The 20,798-nt window shown below is 37.7% G+C and overlaps 2 protein-coding genes across 5 annotated transcripts in view; one reads left to right on the top strand and one right to left on the bottom strand.

Annotated features, from left to right (window-relative positions):
• Nucleotides 1–335: 335 nt before the first annotated feature.
• On the bottom strand, nucleotides 336–6,492 carry erg28 (ergosterol biosynthesis 28 homolog). Of its 3 annotated transcripts, XR_014625685.1 has the most exons (6): nucleotides 6,310–6,460; nucleotides 5,401–5,546; nucleotides 4,266–4,356; nucleotides 4,056–4,174; nucleotides 1,333–1,502; nucleotides 570–1,093 (listed from the first exon to the last, which is right to left on the bottom strand). XR_014625685.1 is itself a non-coding variant. In XM_084392637.1 (5 exons), the coding sequence occupies exons 2-5, from the start codon at nucleotides 5,531–5,533 to the stop codon at nucleotides 1,414–1,416; spliced, it is 432 nt and encodes a 143-aa protein (XP_084248763.1). In that variant the 5' UTR covers nucleotides 5,534–5,546; nucleotides 6,310–6,492; the 3' UTR covers nucleotides 336–1,413. The 3 variants fall into 3 exon arrangements, 2 of the variants coding, with proteins under 2 accessions (XP_084248763.1, XP_084248764.1); XM_084392637.1 differs by having other exon boundaries at nucleotides 336–1,502; nucleotides 6,310–6,492; XM_084392638.1 differs by lacking the exon at nucleotides 6,310–6,460 and having other exon boundaries at nucleotides 570–1,502; nucleotides 5,401–5,779.
• A 462-nt stretch (nucleotides 6,493–6,954) lies between these two features.
• Nucleotides 6,955–20,798, top strand: part of ttll5 (tubulin tyrosine ligase-like family, member 5) — a 132,602-nt gene continuing 118,758 nt past the window's right edge. For both annotated transcript variants that reach the window (XM_084393446.1, XM_084393445.1), the window contains exons 1-9: nucleotides 6,955–7,061; nucleotides 7,592–7,771; nucleotides 9,663–9,769; nucleotides 11,873–11,955; nucleotides 12,494–12,600; nucleotides 13,937–14,067; nucleotides 14,195–14,277; nucleotides 19,438–19,507; nucleotides 19,596–19,680. In XM_084393446.1, the coding sequence (XP_084249572.1) occupies nucleotides 7,713–7,771; nucleotides 9,663–9,769; nucleotides 11,873–11,955; nucleotides 12,494–12,600; nucleotides 13,937–14,067; nucleotides 14,195–14,277; nucleotides 19,438–19,507; nucleotides 19,596–19,680 (725 nt within the window). In that variant the 5' untranslated portion in view covers nucleotides 6,955–7,061; nucleotides 7,592–7,712. The remainder of the gene's footprint in view (nucleotides 7,062–7,591; nucleotides 7,772–9,662; nucleotides 9,770–11,872; nucleotides 11,956–12,493; nucleotides 12,601–13,936; nucleotides 14,068–14,194; nucleotides 14,278–19,437; nucleotides 19,508–19,595; nucleotides 19,681–20,798) is intronic.

Here is a 20,798-nt window from a genome sequence, read left to right as displayed (position 1 = left end):
GCTGCTGCTTCAGCCATGATGAAAACAGACGCACGAAAACAAACGCGCTGGTTGGCCTGTCACGGACGAATTTGAGGAAGTGACGTATGCCGTAAAGCAGTCGAATTTTGTAGTTCTTTTTGAGCTCTGGTTACTACCCGCACCCCGAAGTTACATAGTGCCAGTAAAAGCGATACAGACCCCGTCAGGCTCTGGCAGACGTGTCATTCAACCTATTGTAAGTCGATGTACCATCACAAGGGTCTTGGAAATATATTATGAAGGTTGAAAAACTACATGTTGTTACTTTAAACCAATGAAAAAAGATGTGGAAAGCATCATCACACGTTTTTCTTCCAATCGCGAGTTTATATCTCACAACTCAGACTTTCTTTCCCTCTCCATTCTGAGTTTACATAAGTTGCAATTACCTTTTTTATTATCTTATTTCATGGTGGAATACAAATGTTTCCATACACTATAAATCACAGCGCAGTCACAGATGGAATCAGTCTATTGTCTGTGCGTGTGCCAGACTGTCATGTGCCGAACAGGAGGCTTTGCACACAATGACATCACAAAACATGATTCCTCAAGGTCATTTCAATTTATTCATTTCACATGGTTTCAAATATTCAGAACGAACAGCAACACTGTAGCTAAAACAATTTTTTTACACTGATTTTCTGCGATTTTGCTGATCACAGGACAGATGAAGGTCTCGCAGAGCTGATGTCAGTCTGCAGACGTGTAGTCACTGCCCTGATCTGTGTGTGTGTTGATGATATGAATGTATGTAGATGTAAATGTAGTTCATGTGTATTTTACAGTACTTGTATAGAAACGCTTTGAATATAATACAGATAAAATTGTTGTAAATTGAATCTCACAGTCAATAATAAAGAGTGATGACTAGTTTAAACGCACTACATGGCTAAAATGCAGATGTTTTGCACATGTTAGTGATTTGCAATGTAACACTGCAACAGATGAGTCATGTAAACCTTCCCACGTGTGTTCTGGGGAAAACACCAACAGCGCCGTGACCAGTGATGAACATTCATGTACATCTGAGGCTAAAACCCTTCATGGAAAGGCTTCTTAACTCTGAGATCTAGACAAAGAAGAAGCTCAAATATAAGAGTTGTCTTCACTACATCATCACCCCATTTGTGTTTTTCTAATATAATAGCTTAAAAAATAACTCAAATGTACCGGTACTGTAATTGCTTTCGGATGATTCAACTTTAAATAACCATATACAATTATTACACTGATTTCAATGCTGTAAAAAGGTCGTTTGGGCTTTATATGTGACTGGCAACCAGGACCGGCTCATACTGAACCACTGACCCATCAGTAAAGCGTCCCGTGGTCCACATGCAGCGGCCCGTCCCGTGTCAGTGCCAGCGGCATCAACAGTGATGATCTCACTCAGTTCCTCTTCTTCTGACGAGCTCCCATCACTTCCTGAGGCTCAACGATACACTGGAAGCCGATCAACATGCCCACGATAGAGACGCCTAGAAACACAAAACCAGCGTTACAAGACGACCATGCTGATTCTAGATCATCACACAGCACTGATTAGAGAATAGGATGGCTGAGGATAGTAGCCATGCTGATTCTAGATCATCACACAGCACTGATTAGAGAATAGGATGGCTGAGGATAGTAGTCATGCTGATTCTAGATCATCACACAGCACTGATTAGAGAATAGGATGGCTGAGGATAGTAGTCATGCTGGTTCTAGATCATTACACAGCACTGATTAGAGAATAGGATGGCTGAGGATAGTAGCCATGCTGATTCTAGATCATTACACAGCACTGATTAGAGAATAGGATGGCTGAGGATAGTAGTCATGCTGATTCTAGATCATCACACAGCACTGATTAGAGAATAGGATGGCTGAGGATAGTAGTCATGTTGATTCTAGATCATTACACAGCACTGATTAGAGAATAGGATGGCTGAGGATAGTAGCCATGCTGATTCTAGATCATCACACAGCACTGATTAGAGAATAGGATGGCTGAGGATAGTAGTCATGCTGATTCTAGATCATCACACAGCACTGATTAGAGAATAGGATGGCTGAGGATAGTAGTCATGCTAATTTTTTTATTTTTTTTTGCAGTGAATATTTCTCAAATATTACGTTTCTATATTTGAAAGTCGGAGTCTGACACAAATTACTTCAAGATTTCAGACACAATGTACATCCATTTAGTGTCATTTTGTATGCAAGTGTGATACCGGTCAAATGTTTGGAATAATTAAGATCGTTAATGTTTTTGGTAAAAGTCTCATCAAGGCTGCATTTATGTGATACACAAATATATATATATATATTATCAAAATTTTAAATTGCTGCGAACGTATAGTAACATTTACTCCTGTGATCAAAGCTGAATGTTCAGCATCATTACTCCAGTCTTCAGTGTCACATGATCCTTCAGAAATCACTCTAATATGAGGATTTGATGCTCAAGAAACATTTATGATTATTATCAGTGTTAAAAATAGGATTCAGGATCTCTGATGAATAGAAAGTTGAAAAGAACAGCACTTCTGTCATGATAACTCTGAGTGTTTTCATGGTAATGGATATGACAATGTTGATATATTTGGTGTTGGTGGAATAGATCTGCTACACTGCTGCTGTTATTGATCTGCTAATACACACACCACACATGCTGCTGTACAACACAGTGTAGATGACTGATCCAGACTGACATTGGAGAACAGCTGCATCTGTGCAAACAAGTTCTCCAGCAGCACCTGATTCAGTAGCGCTGGGGGACGTGGGGATTGTTAATCATAAAATTAGTATTGTTCTGCATTAATACGTGCATTTCTTTCTTGGAAATGCACATTTGGCGGTAAAGCACTGAGCTTGAGCTGAGATGCAGATAAAACTAACTTTTAGCAACCCTAATTTTTCTAGGGAAGTATATTAATATTCTACTGTTATTAGAAAGTGCCAAACTTTGACAAAAAATTGATTTCCTGATGATTTAGATTTTTTTTATATATTTCATAATATCTAAATATAAATTTATAAGCAAACCCTGTGAAAATAACTATGATGGAGTGGAAATGGCTAATAAGTCAATACGTGCTCCTCTGCCACCATCTACTGGTTATAGTGGTAATTCCATATTTATTATTTTTATTAAATACAAGTGTTTGTTTGCCACGTGTTCGTTTTCTTACATCTTTAAACTTTTAGTTTTACAAATGGGGACAAATTTTGATTTTGGTCATCACATAAAAAATAACTTTAACACTGGATCATATTTAGAGCTTTGAAGTCCTCGAAAAAGTGTGAAGCACTTGAACATTTCACTCTCAAAAGGTGTGTTATTAATCCTGTGGCAAACTCAAACACTTTTCACTGGATTTGAGTTCTTTGTGGATCGAAACGTCTCAGATCGAGTGCAAACAAAAGAAATAAACATGAGAATACCAAAGCATTAATAATTGCAACAGTTTTCTGTGAGAAGTAGTGGATTATCTGACAGAAATGCAGGTGTGCCAATATTGATGGCCATAAATGTATTTGTAACTTTTGATCACTTTAATACATCTCTGCTGAATAACAGCATTCATTTAATTTTTTTATTATCTTACTAACCCCAAACTTTTGAAAGGTAGTGTATCACAGTCTCCACAAAAAAAAACTGTTTTCAACATTGATTATAATCATAAATGTATGGAAGATTGTTTCCGCCACAGAATAAAACATTTTAAAAGATAATTGCGTCTTTTTATCTCACAATTCTAACTTTATTTTTTTGCAATTGTGACTTTATATCACGCAATTCTGAGATAAAAAGCCGCAATTTTTTATTTTTTATTCTGTGGCGGAAACAAGCTTCCACATAAATGTTTCTTGAGCATCAAATCCTCATATTAGAGTGATTTGTGAAGGATCATGTGACACTGAAGACTGGAGTAATGATGCTGAAAATTCAGCTTTGATCACAGGAGTAAATTACACTTTACTGTATATTCACATAGAAAATATCAGTATCCTGATTGAAGACGAGATGTTATAAACTCACTCACTTGCTACGATCAGAGGTGCCATGACTCCAATGGTCAAAGGAGCGGTTTTATAGATAAACGCTTCAGACAGGAAGTGGCCAAGAGCCAGAACGAACGTCCACAGGGTGACGTGATAAAGCCTGTCATGAGAGAACGAAAGGACCGTCAGCTTGATTCCAGCAGAGTTCAGTCTCTACACACACACACACACACACACATGAGGATCCTTACGTTCGGTTCTGAATGTCTATGGCACAAGCGCAGCGGATGATGGAGGACAGGAGGGTCCATATGCCAAAGGTTCTCGCCTGGAGACCGTTTACTAAAGAACAAGTCAAATCCTCTCATTTATAGCACACATTATTTACATTCACAATAACATGTATTTGTGCCCAAATACTTTCTGTATTCATGTAAAGGACAGTAGACGCATTAAGGGTTAGTTCAGCTAAAAATTAGCCCATGATTTACTCATCCTCAAGTCATCCTAGGTGTATATGACATTCTTCCTTCAGACGAATACAGTCAGAGTTATATTAAAACATGTCCTGGCTCTTCCAAGCTTTATAATGGCAGTGAATGGAGGATGAGATTTTGAACCCCATAAAAGTGCATCAATCCATCATAAAAGTATTCATACGGCTCCAGGGGTTAATAAAGGCCTTCTGAAGAGAAGAAAAATGTTCATATTTATAACTTTATAAACTATAATCACTGGCTTTCGGTAACGTACGCGAGTCCAGTTCTGGTGGAAGAGTGACCTCTGACCCGACACATGACCTCTGACCCGACACATGATATAACGACGAACGCGGAAGCGCAGAGGATCGTGCAAAACAAAACACTGGTCACGAATTAGAAGTCTAAAAGGAGAATTTAAACAGAAATGTGGGAGGAGCTTGAGCTTGTTGTTGAGTTTGTCACCTAAGCTTCTACGTCATGCGTCGGGTCAGAGGTCATGCATCGGGTCAGAGGTCATGCGTCAGGTCAGAGGTCATGCGTCGGGTCAGATATGGATATTTTTCTCACAAAAAAGCATCGCTTCTCTTCAGAAGGCCTTCATTAACCCTGGAGTCGTATGGGTTACTGTTATGATGGATGGATGCACTTTGTTGGGCTTCAAAAGAAAAATGTACCATTCACTCCCATTATAAAGCTTGGAAGAACCAGCATATCTCTGATTGTATTCGTCTGAAAGAAGAATGTCATATACACCTAGGATGACTTGAGGGCGAGTAAATCACGGGATAACTTACATTTTGGGGTGAACTATCCCTTTAACTGAAAATGTAGCTGTAAAGCTGATCTGTTAAGTGCTAAAGGTTAGTTAATGAATAAAGGTGCTAATTATCAGGGTTATGCCGACCAAAATCCGGTGTGCCGGTGTAGAGTTTCTGGGACAGGAAGCTGTAATCTCTGAAGCTCTGCACTGTGTTTCCCACCGCGATCACAGACACCATGAGCAGCCAACTCCTCAACACATTCAGAAAGCGGCTCATCTTCCCTGAACACCTGCAGGAGAACATGGAGATCACAGCAGAGCAGGGGAATACCGTGGTACTTTCATACCATAGTAGTGAATTACTGTTAAATTCATTTAGCACTGCATTTTCATGATGCTCTATGGCAGAGGTTTTCAATCTTATAGATGCCACGCACCCCCAAATATGAGCATCCTCGTGTGAGGGAACCCCTTCTAAAGTCTTTTCTAAACACCAAAATGAGTTGCTATTAAGTAACTTTATTATATGTTTCTATGCAATATATTAATGTAATATTTATTTTTTGTTTACTTAATTTTTATTTATTTATTTTATCTAATTTAATATATTTAGTAGATTAATAACAATTATTATTATTAAATCACATTTGTATTTATTTATTTCAATCTAATTTACCATCGTTCATGGAATTTTATTTTATTTTTTTCTGAAACGTTCTCGTTGGACGTTCGTCTAATATATATATATATATTTTTTAAATGTTACAAGTTTCAGAACGTTCAGAGAACATTCAAAATGAACGTTCCCATTACATTTGAAGAATGATGACATGGAATGTACGTATAACCAATTAAAAAAATTAAAAAAATAAAACTGGACGTTTTGAACATTTAGGGACATTCAGAAATAATGTTTTAATGGGAACGTTAGCAAAACGTTCTTAGAACATATTTTGTTCGCTAGATTTGTGCAGGCAACCATAAACAAGACTGGATCATCAATTGACATTATACATAAGAAAAGACACGATTCGTTAGTAACAGTGTTCTTACCTTCTGCAGTCAGTATTTGAACTGTATAACTATAACATTAACTGTACAAACTATAACATTAACTCGATAACTATAACATTAACTGTATGCGTTTGATTCCTGCTTATCATCGTACCGCGACAGGTTCACAACACTCAGCTGTCATGGTCATGAACATTGACCAATCAGAAACCGCGGATGACTGTTGCGTCGCGTCGAACCACCACCCCATTGGGCAGTGCTCCAAAAGACCGCCCACTCCTGGGAGATCCGACCAATCACCGACCGCTATACATCTGACGATTTCTAAAGGAGGTGTGTTGAGTTTGAATTAGAGAATTATGTATTTAGCACAGTATGTTTATTACACTCACAGACGTTTGGTCTATTTTATGAAAACAAAAGTTGAATTTTGAGCTGTTTGGTCATGTATATTATATATTCATTAGCAAAAAAGGTCTAGCTATATCTTTCATAGATCGGAAACGTTTTAAAATATATTGTAAGGTACTACAATCATATGTTTCCGAATCCCACACAACATTTTTCATTTTATATGTTTGAAATAATTATGTTAAATACATGATTTTTAATTATTTTTTACATTATTACTCGGTTCAATGCAGAATTACCTTTCTTTTTAAGTTATACGCGCATGCGCTTAACAATGGTTGTCAGCTGGTTGTTATAGTAACAGGCGTCAGGGCTTTGGCGTGGGCTATGGAGCTAACAGTTAATAATTACACGCAAGAACACTCACTTAACGCAAACAGGTATGTTACTGATTACATTTATTATCAAACTAATTACACTGCATTCCGAAGTCCTAATATTTTGTGTTAGACATTCATTCAAACGCTTTATTCTCTCTTACATCACAGTCAAGTTAGCTCGGTTAGCTAACAGCTAGTGAACTCTCTTCTGTCACACACAACTAACGTTAATCCCATCTTTCCCATATTCACGTTATATTCATTTCAAACAGCGATTTATGAAAAATCTGCAAGGTGCTGTCAGTTTATCATAGTAGACAAGTGCTAAATAGTTGTCTCATAATAACTAAATGAATTATGAAAGTTTTACTTTGGTTTAACCTTTATCTTTGATTGCTAACTAGTACCTTCGTAGTTTGCTGTCATTTTAACTAATTTAATTGAGTTGTTTTTGTTTTACATTGTTTTCTTATTTTGTATGATTCCTCATCCTACACAGTGCAATACTTTATATTGTTTGATATCAATAAAAGCAAAAAAGAAAAGAAATAGCACATCAGCCCTTCTCATAAAAGCTTATTGTTTTACAGATGAGTTAAGAAGATTGGAGATGAGTGCTGTCACACACACATTGAGCTGACACACACACACACACACACACACACACACACACACACACACACACACACACACACACACACACAGACAGAGATGCCAGCCGCTAGAGAGCAGAAGGAGGAATCGGAGTCATCGTCTGAAGATGAGCTGGAGTAAGTGTCTTTACTAAAGCACAATGCTTTATTGATCTTGATTATATTCATATACTCAGTGAGCAGAACTAGTCTCTACACACAAAACTACAGCAAACATCCGCTGTTGCATGAAGATTTCATGAATTCACAGCTTATCTTGTCTAAATATAGACCAGTCAGTTCTGAAATAGTAACAGCGCTCCTCAAATAGTCTAGATGTTCCTCACAGGTCTGTCATCGGCCGCAGAGCTTAACTCAGTCTCCTGGTCATGCTTTAAGAGTGACAGAAAGGATGAAGGCCAGTTTAGATTTAGGACCCAGTATTTACATTAGTTATCATGAGTCTCGTTTTGGAAAAAAAATATTTTTTTGTTTTTTGACGCATTGGTTTTTAAATTACATTTCTCTCACCTAAATGTTCAGTCACTCATTGTGTTTTTACAAATAGAGTTCACATAACACATAAAACATTTCAATTAAATTGAAATAAGTAGCACAAATACATACAGGAGAATAATAAATATACAAATAGAGAGAATTAAAGAGAAACGTTTTTGGGTAGGTCTAACACTAGTATTCAGAAATACTACCGAAACTGAATAAAGTAATCAAATGAAAAATAACACTGGATAGTCTTTTAGTCGTGACTAAATTAAATACTTAGGCTATTAATCCTGATTCCTTACAATTAAAGCTATCCTTTAAAGGGATACTCCACTTTTTTTGGAAATAGGCTCATTTTACAACTCCCCCAGAGTTAAACAGTTGAGTCTTACCGTTTTTGAATCCATTCAGCCGATCTCCGGGTCTGGCGGTACCACTTTTAGCATAGCTTAGCATAGATCATTGAATCGGACAAGACCATTAGCATCTCTCTCAAAAAAATGATCAAAGAGTTTCGATATTTTTCCGATTTAAAACTTGACTCTTCTGTAGTTACATCGTGTACTAAGACCGACGGAAAATGAAAAGTTGCGATTTTCTAGGCTGATATGGCTAGGAACTATACTCTCATTCCTGCGTAATAATCAAGAAACTTTGCTGCCGTACCATGAGTCCAGCAGGCGTAATGATATGACGCAGCGCCTGAAAATAGTCCCCAGCTCTGTAACTTCCAACGTGACCGGGACTAAGTTTGTCTAACCTATTAGACCTATTTTCAGGTGCTGCGTCATATCATTACGCCTGCTGCACTCATGGTACGGCAGCAAAGTTTCTTGATTATTACGCAGGAATGAGAGTATAGTTCCTAGCCATATCAGCCTAGAAAATCGCAACTTTACATTTTCCGTCGGTCTTAGTACACGATGTAACTACAGAAGAGTCAAGTTTTAAATAGGAAAAATATCGAAACTCTTTGGTCATTTTTTTGAGAGAGATGCTAATGGTCTTGTCCGATTCAATGATCTATGCTAAGCTATGCTAAAAGTGGTACCGCCAGACCCGGAGATCGGCTGAATGGATTCAAAAACGGTAAGACTCAACTGTTTAACTCTGGGGGAGTTGTAAAATGAGCCTATTTCCAAAAAAAGTGGAGTATCCCTTTAAGCTATCCTATATCCTGATCAGAATGACTGACAGACACATAGGCTACTGTCACTTTAAGAGCTAGTGCTCGGATCCATTACTGTTTTCATTATGGCTGAACCAACATGAAATATGTAAGAAACTACATTGATGGGACAGTTCATGTTAGATTTTATTGCTGATTTGTAATATCTTATTTAAATGTGAGTTTGGCAAAGCAGTTGTATTTATTTTACGCATTCAAGTGTGAGATGTGAGTTGGTCCTGCCAATATGGCCGGTGTGTGAACTGACTGGGACTTTGGTAATTCCTCAATATCATATCCATGTGAAGTTCATCTGAAGTGGCAGTGTTGTCTTTGCTGTAACCTGTGTTTTCATAGGAAACACCCGTGTATCGCCTGGAGTGGTGTCGGAAAGAGGATTCCCGTGCTCCTCTTCTGTGCGGAAGCCATTGTGTCCAAAGATGTGGCCATCAAATCTGTTGGAGGTACAGACGCCGACAATTAGTGTGTTTAACACAAGAGCATTAAAGACATTCTGCAACATGAAATGATGATAATATAATGCCTGTATAGAAGAGATGCACGATTCTGGATTAATTGGCGAATCACGATTTTTTTGTTCAAAATAGATCACGATTCTCCCACGATTATGAATATGTCATTTACTGGGGGTTCTAATAAAATAAAATAAAATGTTAAATGGAAATTAAAATAATGTTAATATCTGCAGTGTATTAAAAAAATATTTCATTAATTTTGAGGAATTATATATATAAAAAAAAATCGGTTTGAATGAATGATTCAATGATTCACTTCTAAAGGCTTATTTCATTACTTGATGAATCAGTGTTGTTTGAACGAATCTATGGAATGAATGATTCAGTGATTCACTTCTAAAGGCTTATTTCATTACTTGATGAATCAGTGTTGTTTGAACGAATCTATGGAATGAATGATTCAATGATTCACTTCTAAAGGCTTATTTCATTACTTGATGAATCAGTGTTGTTTGAACGAATCTATGGAATGAATGATTCAATGACTATGGGTTTTTCTCCATCAGCTGCTCCTCAGGTCATGAATCAGTAACAGCACAACTGATATTTTTCTTAAAGTTATTTGAAGGACATTTTGATAAATACTTTGTTACGTATACCTGCAACATTTCAGCTGTGAATTAATTCACTTCATTTTAGCAAGAATATGTTTAGTACCTGTCCAGCAATGCATGTTTATGCTGTTTTTCTACATCTAAACCATTCAGAACTTCCACTGTGGGAAATAGTGAGCATCGATGCTGCCTGAATCTCACAGTGCATTGTGGGATTTCTTTAGGGAGCGAACGTTTCCGTGCACTGGAAGGATTTTGCGATTGATAATGGCCTTAAAATGGCCGACTCTCTGATCAGTGCCCTGACTATGAGATTGAGACGCACACAAATCATTTTTGTTTAACAGTCACTTGTCGCCACCTGTAATGGTGTAATTGATATAATCTTTATCTTTTATTTATTACTTTAGTTTAAAAGGTGATTTACTCTGTTTTGATCGCTCTGTAGACATCAGTGTTTATATCCGAACTATAAACTTTCATCCCAGTTCTTCTGTGATAATCTGACACAGAAATAATCACACAGTGTGTGTTGAAAAGACAGCTTCACACACAGCTTCATATCTACACATGACAACGGCTCTCTCTGGGTCAGAACGCAGATCTGAATGTTCGCTGTGATCGTACTTGTCAAAGGTTTAATTGACAGAGACGAATCGTTGCCATTTAGGAGTAAGATCACGTGTTTGAATCGAGATTGTGATCTTTTAACGATTAATCGTGCAGCTCTACTAGTAATTACTGTACTGTACACTAGTTCGTCACACACTCAAAATTAGGGCTGCACAATATATCGAAATATCGCAAATGTATATATCGGGATATGCATATCGCCACCGCTTGCAATAACTGTGGTCATGAACACAAGACAGAGAGTAAATCACTCACTCACTCTCGGCTGAATCACTTTAGTAGCTTTAATAAGAATCAGGATATATTTAATTCATACAGTGAAGACTAAGCAGTGTTTATTTTTACATTTGATTATTCAGTGTCTGTTGTAGGATAAGCTGAACCCCTGAACCCCGTGGTTTACACTGATGTTAAAATATCACTTCTTATATACAGTAAAACACTGATGTTCACTCTCAGAAGTTTAGGGATGTTTTCTCGTCACAAAAAGAATGTGAAACACATGTAGGTTATATAATTTTACATATATTTTAAAGATAATGTAAGTTTATTTTACACACTTTAAGCATTATCGTATCGCCTGTCGAATATCGCATTATTTAATGAGTTATCGCATATCTCACTTTTCTTCAATATCGTGCAGCTCTACTCAAAATATACAAATATTTACTTTTTTTCAGTGACAAATCATTTTTTCCAGTTATATAAATAGCATGTGTAATGTTATCTAAATATCTAGGCCTATTGACTGCATTCATAAAAACTGTCATTTGTAGCAGGCCATTGTTCTTGTAATTCTTGATTCAGTATTTCTGAGTTTTGTTTTGTTTTTCTTTTTTTACAGAAAAATATAACTTGGGCTTCAAGATTGTGCGTACGGAGAGTCGTCTTGTGCGTGGCATGCTGGTCAATCATGGATTCCATGAGGTAAATCTGTAAACATTAGCCATGTTAGGGAATGAAATCTTCTACACTATATGCTGTCACATTTAAATGCAGTGGATGAGTGGCGTCCGGTTTTCATCTTGGATATAGATTTTTTTTTTTGCATACAGTTTGCAGAAACCTTTAGCAGTCTGATGAAATAATAATTAGTCAAGAAAAAGAGGTTCAAGATCACATCTGATAGGACCACCTGTTTGGCTACTGGCAATGTAAGGTGAAGTCAAATGCATTGCGTTGTGGGATTCAGCACAGTGTCCTCTGCTTGTACACTGCACACTGGTCGATGTTATTTCAGTTCAGTTCAGTTTAGCAACACAAGTATTAAGGGTCCAACCTGCAATTCAGTTTCTTCAGGCTGAGCTCCAGTACAGTGGTTAGAGTTTATGAGGGCTCAATACAGTACAGCTCAAATGTAATAGCAATGAAAATGACTGTAAATTAATAACTTTCGACTTTTAAAGTATCTTTTTCATTTTTTCACTCTTTACCCTGGCCTACAATAATATTGTTTTCTGTTTAGGTGCATCCAAATAGCAATGATTTTAACCTGATGTGGACTGGCTCGCACCTGAAGCCCTACCTCCTGCGCTCTCTACAGGATTTCCAGAAAGTCAACCACTTTCCCAGGTGTGTATGTCATCGCAGTTCGGTTCCTGCTCTAACGTGCTGCGTAACACACGAGAATGAACCGCATTGTTTCTTGCACGTCAAGCAAGCATGCTTCAGCTTCGGGGCCCATATTTGTACATATGTGACCCAGTCACGAGTCGCACGGGTATATGTGTGGCAATAGCCAACAATACATTGTATGGGTCAAAATTATCGATTTTTCTTTTATGCCAAAAATCATTAGGATATTAAGTAAAGATCATGTTCCATGAAGATATTTTGTAAATTTCCTACTGTAAAAACATTTATTTCTGTGAGTGAATGCAGCACAATCATGACCATAAATGCACAACTTTAAAGGGATTTTTTCAATGTTTCGTTTTTTTTTTGTGCACCCTCAGATTCCAGAATAGTTGCATCTCGGCCAAATATGATCATATCCTAACGAACCATACATCAATGGAAAGCTTATTGATTCAGCTCTCATATGATGTATAACTCTCAATGTGAAAAAAATTGAACCATGTGACTGGTTTTGTGGTCCAGGGTCACACATGTACATATGTTTTTCTGTATGTATGTTTTCTGATCAAAGTGGCAAAATGACCTTCATTGTATGGATTTCATTATAAAATTGACACAATTTAAAAGTTGTAATTTTATGTCATCTCAAAAGGAACACAGCACAGAGCTTATAGGATGTGAGGCGCTCTCAGTTTTGATCACACATCAACTGAAAACAGCCCAGTAAAAGATTGATCGTGGGATTTAAGATCTGATACTGGTTTTCAGTAATGAATGGATTATATAGATATGTAAGCATTTAACTCAATTTGTCCACCATCTTTGATGGATTTTAAGTAAGCAGTGTATTATGGGGTGGCCTTTACTTTAAAGGATATGCGATACTGGTTTATAATTTGGCCAGCTTATTTCAATAGAAAATAAGTTTTCTTATAAGACAGTGTAATTGTGCTGCCTACCATCTGGAACAGCCTTCGTGTTAGGACTCACAGGTGATTTGTAATACGTTTCTTTCATCCGAAAGTTGCTGGTGTTTAAACAAACACTAGTTTGTGGTGTGCAGTCAGTGTATTTCCCCCCCCAAAGTCACACACACTCTCACTACACAGCAACAACGACGTCGACACAACCGGCCTTCCAAGTGGGCAGACGGCATGTATTCGTTGGCACTTTGAGCCGAGTACATTTTGTTTGGAAGAAACAGTGCAATAGATCAAACCGAACATGCGCTGCCACTGTGGTGTTATTTTAAGGGTTTATGTTCCCCCCGCTATCTCAGACGCTAACCTCATCCTCAGCACTTACGGTCAATGCTCCCGTTGCTTTCCAGGTCGTTCGAGCTCACGCGGAAAGACCGGCTCTACAAAAACATCCAGAGGATGCAGCAAACCCACGGCTTTCAAAACTTCCACATCGTACCCCAGACCTTTGTGCTTCCGGCCGAGTACCAGGAATTCAGCAGTGAGTGGGCACACGTCTGTCCTGTCAGCACTCGATGTGTGTTTGGCTGTTAACATGAACGACATCAGTAAGAAAGATGTGTCTGCTTTGATAACACTCTGTCTCTCTGTCCTCATGTAAACTTCAGGCTCCTTCAGCAAAGACAAGGGTGCGTGGATCATCAAACCTGTGGCGTCCTCCAGGGGCAGGGGCATCTACCTGGTCAGCAATGTAAGTGATTAAAGCCCCGTTTACACTACAAGCGACAAAGCGACACAATACCATTCATTTCAATGGGGAGCGGGCGATTTCCGGCGACACGCGCGACAGTGACCATTGGCGACTGGATGGGGCGTGTCCAGCGACACGACAAAGTTGAGATCTGTTCAACTTTATGCAAATGAAGAGCGACTTTCGGGAGCGACAACCAATAGAAGTGAAGTCAGTAGGGCGTGCGTGATCCGTCACTCTTCAATGCCGAGTCCGACCGAGGCTAGATGAATGAGAAGTTTATTTTAGCAGTCAGAAACTGTCCAATAATGTATGATATGTCTCCGTGTACATACAGTGGTACTCGTCATGCTGACTCCGAGCCTGAATGGTTTCGTGAACCCAGATAGACCAGTATTTGCCCATTTGCTGCAGTTAAATAGCCGCAATAGCACAGGGCACTCGCTGTTTCTCATTCATCTTTAATATTATGCATTTTATGTACTGCTTCCATTTATATTTAGACTTTTCCTTCCAAAATGTTAGCTTGTATGACGCAAAATGCTGCGATTTTATATTAAATAAAACAAATTAGCGCTGTTAACGCACTTATTAATGCAAATGCTTTTAAACCATTCATGCGCGATAAGACATAAACGAGCTGTCTGTGAATGTCCTCCTGACACACACACACACAGATAGACGCGCTCCAGTATCAAGTTCTCTTTCGCGGTAGAACGAACAACACACATATGCCAAAATGAACGCGCTGCCTGTGAATGTGACTGTGACAGACAGAAAGACTTGCGCTAATATCGTGCGTGCACACAAAACAGCATGACAGAATACAGTTCTCTTTCGAGCTTGAACGAACAATAACACATACAATTATGCCAAAATGTCTTTTTGTCGAGTGTCTTCATAACATAAGAGTAGTCTTATGATGAACATGAAGAGTTGTGATGACTCATGAAAGAAGTGTGAGATCCGCGTCTCTGACAGCGGCTGGTCTTAAAGGGACAGTAGCCACTAATTATATCTGTCGCTAAAGTTATTCTTTTTTATTTTTTTATTTTTCTATATATATTTTTTATATTATTTTTCTTTACCCCTGACATGTATGGTTATATGTACTCTTGTATGTAAAATATGTTTTGTTCTTGTTAAAAAGCAATAAAAAAAAAATCTGTCCTAAAGTTAATCAAAGAACAAAGGGAACAGAGAAAAACACTCACTGCTCTTGACTAAAGAACTTTTTTCTTTAGGCTAATTATCACTATTCTGTGTGTGCATTTATTTTCCTTGAGAACCAAGCAAGTTGACTCTTGAAACCATTTGTTTATTATATCGCATATCGCAATCGTAATCGCAATTTTGACCTCAATTATCGCAATATGACATTTTCCCCAAATCGTGCAGCCCTAGTAACATCTGTGAATGTCACTCACAAACATTACTAGGCAACCAGTAGTGGGAACGCCCACTAACGACCTCACTGCCAGCCACTGGCGACATGCAGCGGCAAAGTCGCTTGTAGTGTGAACGCAGCTTAAGGGGATATGCCCCCAGAAATGGCATAAAATGTCCCCCAAATATGCCACAGAGGGGCTCGGGGCAAAAATGCCCCTAAATTCAAGATAACAGGGCAAAAAATACCCCTGCACAATTCATCTAAATCTATTATGGCTGTCATGATTAAAGTGAAATGTGAAAATAAATAAAAAAAGTGTTGATTGCGGCCTTACATTTAGATCTGCTCACATTGAATCAGAATACTTTTCGTGCATTGAGCTTTATAACCAATTTCACAAGTTTATTTTATTTTATAAATGTTAATCTCTAAAGTTTCCTCCTTTTCCAGGCACTTTTTGTTGCATGTCTACCCTAGTGAAAAATAAAAATGCTAAAATGTATTTGAAGTACATTTATTTTATGCTAAGTATACTACAAATACATTTACATATTTATGTATAAATACCCTGCAATTATACGGTTGGTATACTAAATGAATATACTTAAAGTCTGCTAAACTGGAACAACTAATTTTGAATTATGTACTTTAGTTTTTCAGAAATAGTGCTGAAGTTCAACTAAAGATATACTTCAGTATATTTGATTGTGCTAAAGTGGAACTATTGCAAGTGTACACTTTAAAAATCTTGTATTTAAAGACTGATATTATACAGACATCATACTATCCTTACTAATAGTGATATTAAACACACTTTAAGGCTTAAAGGTGCTGTATGTAACTTTTTCACTCTACTAAAGCATACAAATACCATAATATGTTTGCATATATTGAGGAAACATGCTAAGTTCACATACTCGTTTCTCTGAAAAACACTTCTATAGCCAGTTATTTTACTTATGAAACGTGTGTTTCCAGGCTGGAATGTTTGTTTTTGTTTTGGTCTGTGATTCTGCACGTTGCTAATTTGCCAATTTTCATTGTCCATTGCGCTCGTTCCTGTTGCGTGTGCTCAAACTGGCGACCCGTGTGAGTGTTGACTCTGAGGAGGCGGGAGAAACAACGATCTCCGATATTTTGAATTTGGACTGCAGTACCTATTTCGACCACTAGTTGTCATTCTTACAGACTGCACCTTTAATAGTAAGAAATGTGCATTGTGCAATAAAGAAGTACTCCAAATAAAAATAAATTTTAATTACAATATTTATATCAGTAAGTCTCTAGTGATATGTCAGTAAATATCAGGGATGTGATTCTTCTTACGGATTAATCCGGAATTCCGCCTAAAATCATGACCCACGTGACGTGAATCACACGAATCACGTAAAGCTACAGCGTGCGTGACATGAAAGTCCCAGCTAAAGTAGTGATGATAGCTGAGAGAACTAAAGAAAAGTTTAGTCTGGTTACACTTAAGGCCTGTGATATTAATCTAATTTTATTTCAGTCAGGACCACTTGAGTCAAAAATAACAGACATTTGTCAAATATCAAAATTTTTATTTGCATTATTTTAAAGTTACATTTGGCGGTATGGCTCTGTTCTGAGTTACCCATCATTTTCATGAGCTCCATGAAAGCTATAGTCAGGGAACAGCAGCAGCTTCTGGGGACATCTCCCATTAAACTGGGAAAGCAGCAAAACAAATCCCCCATTGAGAACAGAGCATGCATCAATGACAACAGAATGACACTGATTAAGTTAAACAGAAAGTTAAAGGAGGAGCTAGGGGAGCAAGCAATGCAGTGGAAGCAGCCAAGCAGGCACACTGAAGTATGACTTTAAATACGGCGCCCTGTTTGATAGGGACCAATTGAGTGCTTATAAATCAGATCAGCTGTTAGGTCTGGATAGGTATCAGCTGATAGCGGAGCTAGACTACGCGGCCTGCCTGAACTGACGCTGAACGCTATATTTTCGATTTTGGCTTCCTATGATTATAAAAAGAAGATATTTGAGTTAAAACTATTAAAAGCTAATGCGTCTTCCTTCCCGTTCACGTCAGTGTGCTGTCATTCTGACTGCTGTAAAATGCAGTCTCTACTGTTGCTAAATTGCAGGGCGTGTTTGATAATAAAAAGCTATTAAAAGCACAATAATCCATGCAAGAGACGCTGTTTCCAACTTCAAGGTGGCTTATGTGTGTGCATGCCGAAACGTACCGCAAAAGACTTACTAATTACTTACTAAAGGCCTCATTATACTTCTGCGTCGGACCTACGCCGGAGCCTATACGCCGTAGGCAACATGTTGGTTTTAATTTATACTTCTGTGTCGTTGTCCGCGTTGACGCGTACCTAGGGAGCGTGTGAAACCCCGAGGGAGGGGTTCTGGCAGACCAATCACAGCGCTTGTGTCCGCGTAGAATATACGCGTTGTTACATTTTTGGAGAGGTGCACGTCAGGGTACGCCGTAGGGTACGTGCGCTACACACAGCCTACGACGTAGCTACGGCGGCAGTTCGACGCAGAAGCATAAAACAGGCTTAAAGCTTCGCGTGCGCGTCTAAACGATCAAATACACACAAACATATGTCGAAATGACCGGCTTGGAGAGTATTTACTTACAGTTTTTCTCAATTGCTAAAACACAATTTCTGAAACCTTGCTCCATTTTCTGAAAACATTAAACACAAAGCCTCATCTTCAAGCACTATTCACAAAACCTCTGACTCCTCTCGCAAAATGAAGCTTTCGCCTCAAAACAGTTTTACCTGTGTTCAAAATCAAACACTGCTCTCAAATCATAGACAAAGTGATCAAAATGATATACACTATCTAGCAGTCAGAAAACAATACTCCAAAAAACAGAAAACAGATTGTTCAAAACATATAGTTCTCCAAAGATATCTATGGACTGCTATTCTGTTTGTAGACTTACCCGTGACACCTTACTGTACCATCAAAAAGTTCAGGGAGAAGTACATTTTAAATCTCAAAACAAATTTCACATGTTTCCGTCATTGTCTTTTGATGAACGAAAACATGTTCTATCATAGTAGCTCAAAATTGATCAGAAATTTCTACTGCAATTGTTTGTGTTCTTCCTCCTCCTTGTACCCCTATTTCTACAGTACTGTACCCTCACAAACTTGTCCTTTGTCTCTGTGATACTGTAATTCTTGTTCTTTGTTGATATGAACCTGCAACCAGTCAAAATCTATTGAGCAGTCAGTGCTGTTAACAAATGGAAAGCACAATGTTCAGGGCCATACAATGTACTACAGTATACAATACAAAAATCAAAGGAGTGAACGTGATCAGTGTGCTTCTTCTTGTTCAAATGTGAAATGGTTTAAGGTGCACAATTAGCTAAGGCAACTGGGAACTTTGTTCAGCCAATGGGTTTTAGTGTTTTAGCAACTGAGAAAAACTGTAAACACAGTTAATGTCTTAAATGGGCGTACATAGTTGGGAGAAAATATGATGATGTGTATTAGATCTTCATTGGCTCTTAAAGTGGCAGCAGTCTAATTAACCTGCTGACGATATCACCGTTAATGCCAATCAAACAACAAAAGACAAAGAGAAAATCATTCACAGCTCTTGAATTGACCTTTTTGCTTGCGAACTCTGTTGGGTTTGAGTTTAGGTTGACGTGGCTTTAAGCTACTTCACTGCATCAAGTCGAGTGTTTATCATGGGAAACGAACATGCTTCTGTAATCTTGTTCTGTTCTGCTTAATAACACATGCTTGGTGTTTCAGCCGAGTCAGATCCCACTGGAAGAGAATATCCTGGTGTCCCGGTACATCAGCAATCCTCTACTGATTGACGGTGAGTCTACGACACACACACTCACAGATTTAACTCATTAGGTATGATGAATGTTTTTACATTCAGTTTGTTTCTTTTGCGTCTGCAGATTTTAAGTTTGACGTGCGTCTGTACGTGCTGGTGACCTCATACGACCCTCTCCTGATCTATCTCTATGAGGAGGGGCTGGCCAGGTAATTCATTTACATCATCCAGGCTATCTAACAGTCACTGTCGCACCTGTAAGACATCTGTGTGTATGTGCAGTTTTAGTTTAAAATTACAGACGAGTGTGTAATGTGCCTGCGAAATATGCTTATTATGACTAGTATTATTATTAAATAACATTTTATTAATACATGCAAAAACCTTTCTGTCAATAGATTGAGAAATGAATTTGACTAAATGGTGCAAGCAGACTATATTTTAAGTTGTGAAGCTAAATCATGGAGTTTATTATTATATAGTGTAGACGAATAGAGCATAACCGTGTTTGTGCATCAGTGTGTGTGTATCATACACTATAGGTGCAGAACTTTAATGTAGGAAACTTGTCAATCTTTGTACCCTGATCTTCATATTTACATGAAGTCAACTAAAAAAATAAATAAAGCTGTCATTATGATATATTGCCTTATTGTCAAACTGGTAAATGGTAAAAAAAAGTCTTAAAGTATAAAAGTATAATTGTACAAACGTCCTCCTTCAGCTGGAGCTTCACGAGTCTTTCTGTGTCAAATCTGCCCTGATTTATCAAGGAAACGCAAGAATAACTTTGATATTGTTAGTAATATTTCAGCTGGACTGAAGCAGCTTCGCTTTACTTGATTATCATACATCATTTATTATCATAATCATGAGTATCAAATATGATCATCAGGCGTATGAGGAAGGTTTATTTGTTCATCTCTCAATCATCAATATATTGCATTGCATTATTATATTATACAGAGATTTGATCATAAAACTAAGCATTTAAATATCATAATACGAAGACATTATTGGCAGATATTGATATTTATCTGTATTTTATGTAAGTATCTGCTATACGGATATAAAGATCTCATTGATTTACATTAAAAGCATCAGAATTTCATCTTACTTTTTGTCCATATTAATATCAGCCTCTGCACTAAATTGCATATTTTTGCTCAGTTTGGGCCTGTGAATAAAAAGGCGTTTTTTCCCCTCCGTATTCTCTCTATATCAGACTATATGAGCCATAAAAGCTTGATGTATCAATATGATACTTAGCAAAATAAACTGTTCAAGGTCAAAAAACGGATTTTTCTGACTAGTATTTCATATTTTA

The sequence above is a fragment of the Rutilus rutilus genome, assembly GCF_951802725.1.
Source record: "Rutilus rutilus genome assembly, chromosome: 21".
Lineage (NCBI taxonomy): Eukaryota > Metazoa > Chordata > Actinopteri > Cypriniformes > Leuciscidae > Rutilus > Rutilus rutilus.
The sequence above is the reverse complement of the archived record's forward strand: the minus strand, read 5'-3'. Positions and strand labels throughout refer to the sequence as shown.

Bases quoted from the DNA above. Each gene is read 5' to 3' on its own strand.
- erg28 (XM_084392638.1), bottom strand. From the start codon at position 5,560: ATGTTCTCCTGCAGGTGTTCAGGGAAGATGAGCCGCTTTCTGAATGTG. The intron at 4,175-4,265 runs GTAAGGATCCTC...CTCTCATGACAG, and splicing joins ATAGACATTCAGAACCGAAC to GCTTTATCACGTCACCCTGT. The intron at 1,503-4,055 runs GTGAGTGAGTTT...TTGTGTTTCTAG, and splicing joins GGCACCTCTGATCGTAGCAA to GCGTCTCTATCGTGGGCATG.